Below are 11,887 nucleotides of genomic sequence, written 5' to 3' on the forward strand. Positions count from 1 at the left end.
CATTCAGGAGAAGAACCCACCACCACCACAACACACACACACACACACACACACACACACACACACACACACACACACACACACACAGGAGAAGAACCCACCAGCACAACACAGGGAGACGCTTATCCTCTGAAGCTGGCCGCCCCAATTCTGACTCACATGACACTGAAACTGTTGCTATTAAACATATCCATGGAAACGGATATAATTGAAGACATCCCGCAAAGCTCCTCAGTCCACCCTTGCGAACATTCACACATCCCGCCGAAAACACGGCGACTCGCTCACTGATGCAGAGAGGACGCACACACACAGGGCCGGCTCTAGCCCTTTGGTTGCTCTAGGCGAGATTGAGTTTTGCGCCAATATTAGGTGATGGGGGCGGTTCTAAGGTCAGTGGATATCCGGGGCTTTAGCCAGCAGCCCTATCACCCTGTAGCCCACGACAGGTTGCCCACTGAAGCCAAGCAGGGTTGAGTCTAGTTGGTACCTGGATGGGAGACCTTCTGGACAATCCCAGGATGTCTTTCGAAAGAGTAGGGGTGTAAGCCCTGGATCTGACCTAACGCATCTTTGCAGTAGGAGGCGCCTTTTTTCTATTGTTCTCTTATGGCAGTGAGCGCTCTGCGCACTGTTTATGCGCCTGCTGCGCCTCGCGTTTTACCGCCTGCTGCGCCTCGCCTTTTACCGCCTGCTGCGCCTCGTGTTTTACCGCCTGCTGCGCCTCGAGTTTTACCGCCTGCTGCATCTCGCGTTTTACCGCCTGCTGCGCCTCGTGTTTTACCGCCTGCTGCGCCTCGAGTTTTACCGCCTGCTGCGCCTCGTGTTTTACCGCCTGCTGCGCCTCGCGTTTTACCGCCTGCTGCGCCTCGCCTTTTACCGCCTGCTGCGCCTCGTGTTTTACCGCCTGCTGCGCCTCGAGTTTTACCGCCTGCTGCATCTCGCGTTTTACCGCCTGCTGCGCCTCGTGTTTTACCGCCTGCTGCGCCTCGAGTTTTACCGCCTGCTGCGCCTCGCGTTTTACCGCCTGCTGCGCCTCGCCTTTTACCGCCTGCTGCGCCTCGAGTTTTACCGCCTGCTGCGCCTCGCGTTTTACCGCCTGCTGCGCCTCGTGTTTTACCGCCTGCTGCGCCTCGTGTTTTACCGCCTGCTGCGCCTCGAGTTTTACCGCCTGCTGCGCCTCGCCTTTTACCGCCTGCTGCGGTAAATCCCAGGATGTCTTTCGAAAGAGTAGGGGTGTAACCCTGGCGTTCTGCATCCTCTGTCCATCATGGCCTACTAATCATCCCCATATATATATACTAATTGGCTTCATCATCTCTGTCTCCTCTCCACCAGTAAGCTGGTGTGTGGTTGGCGTTCTGGCGCAATATGGCTGCCGTCGCATCATCAGGGGGAGCTGCACATTGGTGGTGGTTGAGGAGATTTCCCCTTCTATGTAAAGCGCTTTGAGTGTCGAGAAAAGCGCTATATAAATGTAATGAATTATTATTATTATTATGAATTATTATTATTAGCCCAAACTAAAATTGGGTATTTTTTTTTAAAGGAATTAATTAATTATAAAAGCGATTTAAGGGAATTAAGAAAAAGAAAGGCTTATTGTATCCAGGGGCGTAGCCATAATTTCAAAAGTGAGGGGGACAGAATATCAAGTGTAATACCAATTACAGCTCGGTACCTCTAGGGGGGTCCGGGGCATAAATTCATTAATCTAGTGCACTTTGAGTCCCCCGAATCCGCTGTTAAAAATAAATAATCCACCCGCCAACCGCCCGAGCCTATGATATTCTCTGATTTATCTGCATCTGATCCTCACATTACAATTATTATTATAAATGATCAGCGTTAAGCATGATAATATGGTAAAATATAACACTGAAGAAGGCTGATTTAAAAATAACATTTATTTAAAACTTTTACTTGAACTTTATGTCATCATAACAACAAACAAAGCGATGTGTAATGGAGTGCATCAGAGCAGCATCAAGAATATCAAATACATTGCCGTGAATCTCTTATTTGCATCTTAAGTTTATTGCCAATAATAATGACAGGTTTGTGAAAAGTGTAGAACTCGGTGAGCTCGCGCAAAACACAACAGCGACTTTTTAAACGCCTCTGATTGGCCGATGCGTTCAACAGACATGTCTGTGATTGGCTACAATGCTCAACGCTGCAAAAGCACGTTGCAAGGACCTTTAATGCAAAGGCAGGGCTCCAGACTAACTTTTTGTCTTGGTTGCACTGGTGCGTCTATCTTTTTTATTGATGCACTAGCACAAAATTAAGGTGCACCCAAATTTTTCCTCAGCTCGTGTCGCCTTCAACACCTTTTTATCACGCTCCATATACATTCATATATATTATGTAAACGATTTTGAACAAGAATAAGGTGTAGATAAATACTTTTTTTTTATTTGAAGCACAAGTATACTGTACTTTTCGATGTCTATTTCTTTTCATTGTTTTCTAGCGTTTATTTTGCTGATGCTGATTGCCGGGGCCTCGTTTACACTGGAGGTCTTGATGCCCAATTCTGATTTGTTGCCTATATCCGCAATTTTTCGCAATTTCAATCACACAGCACGGAGCACGAGCAGTGTAGGCCTACAGGAATATCTGGACCACAGCCAATCAAACAGAGGCAAAGACCCGCCCCATCTCTGTCTCTGATTGGTTTAGACCACGATATGATCATGCAACCTAGGACAAATTTTAGGGATTTTGTCCGTTTACACGTTTTTTAAATTGTGACCCATATCCGATTCATGAGTTTACACTTGACATAGATCTGAAACATCACGCATGTTTAAAGGGGTTTAAAGATCTCAGGACTGGTGGGAACATACAACACGATCTCATGAAAGTGTGTATCTATGGCACGAATTTTATTTCTGATGCCATTTATACCCCAAAAATATTTTTTTGCGTGCATATAATACACACTGTAAACATTTCAATTGTGAATTCAATTCTGTTGTACAGCAGCTCTAAAAAGACAATAGTGCTGTTGTTCAGCTGAAGTCAGTTCGGTGTTGATTCAGTTCAGTTAATTTCATCAATTGTGAAATGAGTTTAAGCAAAACAGTGATGTCATCATCCAGCTCAGTTCAATTCACATCCAATAGTGTCACTGCATTCAAGTCAATAATATTGCCAAATATTAAGTCCCCAACTAAGTATTCAGAGGAAAGGAACCCAAACTCCATCATGTGACAGAAACAAAGAAAAAACCCTTGGGAGAAAGCAGACTCAGTCGAGGGACCAGTTCTCTTCTGAACATGATGTGATTATGATATTTCATCCAGCTCCTTCTGCTTGAAGATCACGCCGGCATATGGAGGAGGAGATGAAGCTGTTATAGGGGTCTGTGCAGAGATCTGGTCTGGATCTGGTCTTTGCTGAGGATCTGTGCCGACGGCTGTCTAGTCGACGAGGTCTTCACAGGCGGTCTGTCTCTAGGCCTCGTCTAGTTGTCACGATCTCTGCTGACATTCAGGGCTGTTGTGTTCGTCTCTATGTGCAGATCCACCATCTGATCTGGATACGGGCCAGATCCGGCTGACTACAGTAACCTCGGGATAAGAAAGAGACCAACAGACTGATATTAGTGTAGTTGCCGTTCCTCTTACAAGTACAAGTACATGAAGCATTCCTGTTTCGGTTGAGCTAATTTATGCAGCCTAACAATCCGTTAATGGATGTGATTTATAGGGATGTGATAATGTGTTGTGTATGCCAGGTTAAAGAGATGGTCTTTACTCTAGATTTACACTGACAGAGTGTGTCTGCCTCCCAAACAAAGCTAGGAAGACTATTCCAGAGTTAGGCGTTAAATAGAAAAAGGATCTACAGCCTCCAGTGATTTTGATATTCCAGTTATTATCAACTGGCCAGAACTGTGAGACTGGATGTGAAGGATTATAAAGTGACAGAAAAGCTCAAGTACTGAGGAACTAAACCATTCAGGGATTTGTTAGTTATGAGCAGGAATTTAAACTGTATGTGATGTTGGATAGAGAGCCAATGCAGTGTTGACAGAACCGGCTCATATGATCTCACTTCCTGGTTCTAGTAAGAAATGTGGCTTTAAAAAGAAAGATTGACATCAAAGATCACTTCTACCAGTTGGTGTCAAACCGACACTTCTCAGTTTCTCCAGATGAAAATCACTTTTCATTCAGGGCCAGAATTCATTTGAAAATGTAAGATCAGCAAAAGCTTGTTGATGTTCGTGATGTTAAAGGAGACGGATGTGTGAGCGGAAACTAACTGAGGTTGGGGGAGGATTCACACACAACCAGATAAATATCTCAGTTCAGTCTTTCTGATCAATCTGAGTGTTTAGACATTAAGAGTTACTATCGTCGGCTTTCCAGTGAACCGATGAAGAAAATGTTTCTCAAATTAGTTTTGCTCTGTTTGTGTTTGTGGCGTCTGGTTGGTGAGTTTTAAATGTGTTTTTATGTTTTAAGTTGTTTCTTTTCTGATGTGATAAATTACTGGTTAAGTTACTGGTAAATGTGTTTTTACTGGTTAAATTAGTCAGAAAGGATTTACATTCACTGTTATTCTCGTATAGAAACAAATAATGTGTGATTTTGCTGAGAGATAACTCTCTTATTTGAGATTAAAGTCGATCTTAATGCAGTTATTGATTATAAAACCATACTATTTCTCATTTTCATTTATCATCTTTTGTCTCTGAACTTCTGCAGAATATTAATCACTTCACATTTACATGATTAAAAGTATTTTAGTGAATCTTCATCAAACCAACATCAAGTGATTTTAAAGCTTTAATCTGTGAAAAACTCTGTTCATCAGGAGTGTTGTGTAAAGTGATTAAGAATGATGAAGTGAAGTCAGTGAAGGAGGGAGATTCAGTCTCTCTAGACTCTGGTCTCACTGAAATGAAGGATGATGATGTGATTCAGTGGAGATTTGGAAGTGAAAACACTTTAATAGCAGAAATCAATAAACGGTTCGACAGATTCACTGTATATGAAGATGTTCTTGATGGGAGATTCAGAGACAGACTGAAGCTGGACAATCAAACTGGATCTCTGACCATCACACACACCACAACTGAACATGAAGGAGTTTATTATCTACAGATCAACAGTGTGATCAAGAGTTTCAGGCTCATTGTCTTTGGTGAGTAAACCTTTTGAGTGATACGGCCCCACATATGAGATTTGATGTTCAGTGACGTCACATGACTGTCAGAAACTGTTCAGATAATTTGAACTGCGGCGCAAACAAACATGGCGGCGTCCATCTCACATTTGAAATCAAGATCATGACCAGCATGACGGATCGCCATGGAAACAATAAGCGGGAAACGTTATAAAATAAATGCCTTGAAAAAACTCACCCAGTCAGAATCTCGCGTGAAAGGGTTAAATAGCCGATCGGTTTCTCCTGTTTTTAATGACTAAATTAAATTAAACTCCATTTTTTCTTTTCATTGTTTATGATATTGTTTATTTCCGTCACTCTAAACTCTGATAGTAATAGTTGTTTATAGTAATCATCAGGATTTTGAAATGTATGTGATGTTTGATAGAGAGCCAGCGCAGTGTTGACAGAACGGCTGATATGATGTCACTTCCTGGTTCTAGTAAGAGCTCGAGCTGCTGGAGTTTGCTTGATAACACTTTACATTACAGCAAATACTGCGCATTTAAAACACATTTACAGCGTAACTTTCAGCAATTATAGTGTACCTACAACATGTACAGTTTTAGGAATAAAGTGGTAATAACCAGAAGAATTAACTCATTATTTATACTGTAGGTATTTTAAAACTAAGGGGTATTTATTCTACTATTATGATACAACAATCTTACATTTTGGAGAAATTTAGCGAGAACATACACTGCAAACCTTTTAGTAATAATAATACCAATACATATACGCTTTTTGAAAATTATAGGGTATATCTGTGCATTTATAGAGTAGTTTCTTTTAACAAAAGTGCACTGAGAACTAAAACTATTGCAACTTTTGCTGAAATACTGTATAAATATTCTCTTGTTCATGTAGTTACAGGGAAAGTGTGACTTCTGCGACTGAACATTTAAGTGTTGCTTTTACTCTTTTGGTCCATTAAGTTAATAACACTTTCTTTTCTTTTTTCTCTTCTCTTCTATATATTTAAAAATATGTTTAAATCTTTTTTTGTTATTTTTCCATTTATAAATCTATTTATCTTTCCATTCATCATCTTTTTACTGCTGAAAAATATTATTCATTTCACATTTAAATGATTAAAAGTATTTTAGTGACATCAAGTGATTTTAAAGCTTTAATCTGTGGAAAACTCTGTTCTTCAGGAACGTATGCTGAGTTTGTGTATGATTATGATGAAGTGACGTCAGTGTTGGAGTCAGTGATGGAGGGAGATTCAGTCTCTCTAAACTCTGGTCTCACTGAAATGAAGGATGATGATGTGATTCTGTGGAGATTTGGAGATAAAAACACTTTAATAGCAGAAATCAATGTAACGGCCGACAGATATGAAGATGTTCTTGATGGGAGATTCAGAGACAGACTGAAGCTGGACAATCAAACTGGATCTCTGACCGTCACACACACCACAGCTGAACATGCTGGAGATTATAAACTACAGATCAACAGTGAGATCAAGAGATTCAGGCTCATTGTCTACGGTGAGTTAAATTTCAATTTCACTTGTTTTATATTTTAATCAGCACAAAGATACCATTAATAATTCAAACTCCATATTGCTTTTGGTGTTTAAAGATGATATTCATTTAAAATTTACATTTCAAACTATTTACTCTTATAAACCATCAAGTGACCGTCTAAATCTGTGATGAACCGTGTGTGTGTGTGTGTGTGTGTGTGTGTGTGTGTGTGTGTGTGTGTGTGCGCGTGTGTGTGTGTGTGTGTGTGTGTTTGGTGATTCAGGACTGGTGTCAGTGATGGAGGGAGATTCAGCCTCTCTAAACTCTGGTCTCACTGAAATGAAGGATGATGATGTGATTCTGTGGAGATTTGGAGATGAAAACACTTTAATAGCAGAAATCAATAAACGGGCCGACAGAATCACTGTATATGAAGATGTTCTTGATGGGAGATTCAGAGACAGACTGAAGCTGGACAATCAAACTGGATCTCTGACCGTCACACACACCACAACTGAACATGAAGGAGATTATAAACTACAGATCAACGGTGAGATCAGAGAGATATTCAGGCTCAGTGTCTTTGGTGAGTTCAAAAACGTTTAAACCTGTTTTTTAATGACACATTTTAAATTAATTCACACAATTTTGTTTTAGTTATTTTATATTGTTTATTTTAAATGTAAATTTTAAACTATTCAATTTAGTGAACCATTATAAAGTGATTTAACAGTATTAATCTGTGACAAACCCTGTTTCTGTTTGTTCTGTGTGTGTTTGACAGATGAAGTGACGTCAGTGTCAGTGAAGGAGGGAGATTCAGTCTCTCTAAACTCTGGTCTCACTGAAATGAAGGATGATGATGATGTGATTCTGTGGAGATTTGGAGATGAAAACACTTTAATAGCAGAAATCAATAAACGGGCCGACAGATTCACTGTATATGAAGATGTTCTTGATGGGAGATTCAGAGACAGACTGAAGCTGGACAATCAAACTGGATCTCTGACCGTCACAAACACCACAACTGAACATGCTGGAGATTATAAACTACTGGTGTTTTCAGGAAGATTCTCATCAAAAGTATTCAGAGTTTCTGTCTATGGCGAGTAGAGATAATTTTTCTTCTCCTTCAAATATTCTTATTTACTATTTACATATTGAATTGTTTGAATCGTTTATAGTTTGAGATGACAGACCGTATAAAAACTCAGTTGGAACCGAATATAATATTGTTGATTAGATTTGATCATATTTCTGTGTATTCAGAAATATTAGTTGATGTCAGCGCTGATATTAGTGTTTATTGACTGATCTGATCTCAGTCTGATGTGTTTATTCCTCAGACTCTGTCCACTGTTGTGGTCCTACTGAAGCTGTGATCCGATTGGTCCTCTCTGCTCTGGTGGGCGTGGCTACTGTCATTATTCTGGTTTATGACATCAGATCCAGAAGAGCTGAACGAGATCAAGCACATATTCACACATCAGGTACATGATTGATGATGTCATTCTCACAAACTGATTTTGCATGTATAAGTATCTGTGAGATTTATTAATTTATGGCTTTTTATGTTTATCATTTTCAGGAAGTATCGAAATCTAAAGCAGAACGTCGAAGTTTAAAGATTCTTCAAGTGTGTTTTTGTTCTTCTAGTGTTTTTTTCATAATAAATACTGATGATTATTTGAGTTTGTGCTCTCTTTCAGTGCCAGATTTGATCAGTGTCACTTTATTGTTTATAACTTCTCTCAGAAAAAAAAAAAATGAATAAAGAGACACAGATCTCACTTTACTACTGCTGTATATTTGCTGTATGTTTTTTCTTGCCTTTATCAATAAAGTTTCTCACTCTGAGGTTCAAAAGTCTCTCCATGTTTTATTCAGAGGAATACAAACGTTATGTATATTTTAAATATTTCAACAGTGTAGCATATACAGCTTTATTTTCACAGGTGCTTCGTATAGCTTATCTGTAAAAACATTATTTATTTATTTTTTCAATTGTATTAACTCATAAAACTAACTCTGTTACGTTGCAGATTTACTGCAGGAAAAAATATACAATACCGTGTTAAGTTCGTGTTACAGATCACATGCAGCATCACATATATTTTACTTGTTTATTATTACGTTAAGGATCTCACGATACTTGCTTTTTTTTTTTTTATGTATTTTAATGACAACAAAACATAATTTACATACAGGAGTACATATAACCATACATGTCAGGGGTAAACAAAAGGGGGGAAAGGAAGAAAGAGAGAAAGAAACCAGAAAATACTTGTACATATTAAACAGTATGTAGTATGTATGTACAGTATGTAGTTTTCCTTACTTTTAAGTTTTTACATTTGGATATTGTTTCTAAATATATTTTAATATCAATTTTAAATTGTTAAAAAATTTGTATTTTTTCATTCCATTTGACTATGAATAATATAGTAACGGGCAATCATAATAATTTAATCAAACATAAACAAAAGATTGTATCACCATCAAATGAAAAACATTTTAGTAAAACATCAACTTCTTCAAAGTTAACAGGAATCATAGCTTTTCTTTATAAGTAATTACTGAGTTCTCTCGTAAATATTTGGATCTTGGGACACTCCTAAAATAGATGATTAATAGTCTCAGGGGAAATTTGACAAAAAACACAAATATCTTCCATGTTCACTTTAAAACGCTGTACCACAAGTGACTATTATGACTACATAAGACTACAATCTCCTCTGATTGGCTGCACATCCGGCCAATGAGTCTCAGCCATCTGTGCAGGAACACAACCGAGCCATATTTCACTGAGCATTAGCTACTGCCGTTCCTTTTGACCCCAGTAGATATATTAAACTAGTACCGCCGTTCAGAGAAGCGGAAGTAGATTCCTACTTTGTCACGTTCAGGAAAGTTAGGGTGGCCGAAAGAGATGTGGGCTCTATTGTTACAGCGTAGCCTCACTGGAAAAGCGCAGGAGGTCTGTTCTGCTCTGCCAATCGAATCTTCTCTCCACTATGACATAGACTATGAATTAGAGGGAAGAAACTTACGAACGCTACCCAAAATGATTCTGCAGTAATTGAAGGTATATGCTGCTTTCCTGCCCCTTTTTTTTTAAAGCAAATTTGCTGTGAAATCAAAATCAAACCTTTTACGAATATTCTCAGAATTATATCATGTCAACTTTCGGTAAGGTATCTTGGAGGTGCAAAAGTTGACTCTAAAGGTGCAGTTATATTAGCAAAATTTTGTGTGCAGAAAAGGTCCATTGTCCAAAGGGCAGAACTTGATCACAGGCAAACTTGAGGTGGCGCATTGCCTGCGACAGCTTCTGTGCAGCGGTGAAGCGCTCTGCGAAACCATCCACTGCGGGGCCGAAGAGGACGGTGAGGGAGACTAGGGAGTCGCAGAAAGCAGCATTGTCTGCGTCCTTGATCTCCGTTAGGTTGAGCCATAAGTGACGTTCCAACACCACTAAGCTGGCCATAGCTCTGCAGATAGCGACTTTAACCTTCCATCCAATCGCTGTGGGTGGCCAGAGATGCACGGCCACAGCTTCGTCCAGAGGAGGCAGTTTCTCATACCCCTTTTCTTCAGCGATGTCAATCGTGGTGAGGGCGGGGGTGGTTGAAGTGCTCCGAGTAGGAGGCACCATGACTTGATGAGTTTGTCATGAACTTCTGTGAAGAATGGCGCTGCTCTCGGTCTGCTAACTCCCGGTAGGAACCATTCATCCAGGCGGCTGCTTGTGGTCTCCTCGGGGATAGACCACTCCAGTCCGAGCTCGAATCTCTAGGGGTGTGGGGTTATCCAGTGAGCCCGACCAGTCCTCTGCATCTGAAACTGCGATGACATGCTGTCATCAGTGAGATCCTCTTCAGATCCCCTGAACGAGACCAGGCCTCTTGTGCCAGAAGAGGGGCTCTTGACTGCGCTGTTGAAGAGCCCTGGAGAATCCTGGTTTTGTAGGGACAATGAGGCACACGGGATCTGTGCCGGCGTGAGCTCACTCATGTCCGATCGCTCAGTCCTCTGGCTCTGCTGCTTTTTTCTCCGAGGTTCCTGTGAGGAAGAGAACAGGAGAGTGTGAAGGGTGGAGAGAGGCTCAAACTCTCGCAGTGAGAGCAGCTCGTCTCAGTGAGCGCAGCTTCTGTGCGGGATTTCCCCAGACAGGCGAAGCACTCACTGTGCTCATCAAATGGGTGCAGGTGTGCCCACACTCCTGAAATTGTATTGAATTTGCTCTTTTAGAAACGCCGGATTGCCACAGGGGAGATGGCTGACTCAGCTCGAGTGCAGTGTCGATCAGTCAGCTTGATAGCAGGTCGCCGGCACACTGACTTGATCCACTGTGAGGCTTTTCGACGGCAAAATGCTTCTATCTCGTAGTCCAGCGAAATGTTGGCGGGCTCTAGCGGGCTTTTACGCCATAGGTTCGTGCAGTTATTGCTGCTCAGCCATTGGTTCCTCCAACTCTGTGGCATTACCATTGGCCCATGCAGTTACACTGTGTGATTCTATAAGCTTTAATAAATCAGAGAAAAAGGAGTGAACCATATAGGACATGTGTAACCAAACATGTGTTTCAACTTGAGTTTCAAAAGAGAAATTTTATTCAGATTTGCTAAAATACCAAAGTGTGGTAAAGTCTGCAATCAAAAAAGAAAAAGAAAAAAAAGGAGATCTTGTTATAAACTCCAGTATTTCTTGATAAAAAATTTCCAAACACCAAATATCTCTGGTAACCAAATACAAATTTCTCTAAATGAAAAATGATATAGGTTATTGTGTTTTCTCATTAATATTCACTAATTAATTTTGTTGTAACAATGCGGGCAAACATTATAAATGTTATTCACTGGTTTCGGGGTCAAAATGGATTCTGCAATGGTTTTCTTCTTAGTTTTATCTGTACAGAAATGTGGTTAGATCTGTTGGGTGGATAAACAGCTTCTGCTGGATGTTTGTGGAGCGTTTTTTTTCTCCAAGTACGATTATCTCCTGCTTTTGCACTTTAAGAGTGCACGCTTTCACTGCGTGATGTAGCCGATTGTAAAGCAGTGTAAATTCCCCCTAACATCAAGATATGAGGATAAAATCTGGATGACTTTTCATATCTTTTTACACTTATGTCGTAAGACCATGTTAAGCAATGTCATGCAATGTCACACGGGAAAGAGTGCTGTTTTTCCTGAACATCAGCATGATTGCAAATGTGATATTGATTTTAT

General features: G+C 40.4%; 1 protein-coding gene across 1 annotated transcript; it reads left to right on the forward strand.

Annotated features, from left to right (window-relative positions):
* Window positions 1–375: 375 nt before the first annotated feature.
* Window positions 376–8,518, forward strand: LOC306988778 (uncharacterized protein; the record flags this gene model as incomplete). Its single annotated transcript, XM_079593927.1, has 7 exons — window positions 376–472; window positions 4,831–5,160; window positions 6,342–6,677; window positions 6,940–7,242; window positions 7,441–7,761; window positions 8,003–8,146; window positions 8,245–8,518. 7 exons carry the CDS (start codon window positions 376–378, stop codon window positions 8,259–8,261), a joined length of 1,548 nt encoding a protein of 515 aa, XP_079450053.1. The 3' UTR covers window positions 8,262–8,518.
* Window positions 8,519–11,887: the final 3,369 nt, after the last annotated feature.

The sequence above is a fragment of the Phoxinus phoxinus genome (assembly GCF_949152265.1).
Source record: "Phoxinus phoxinus genome assembly, chromosome: 20".
Lineage (NCBI taxonomy): Eukaryota > Metazoa > Chordata > Actinopteri > Cypriniformes > Leuciscidae > Phoxinus > Phoxinus phoxinus.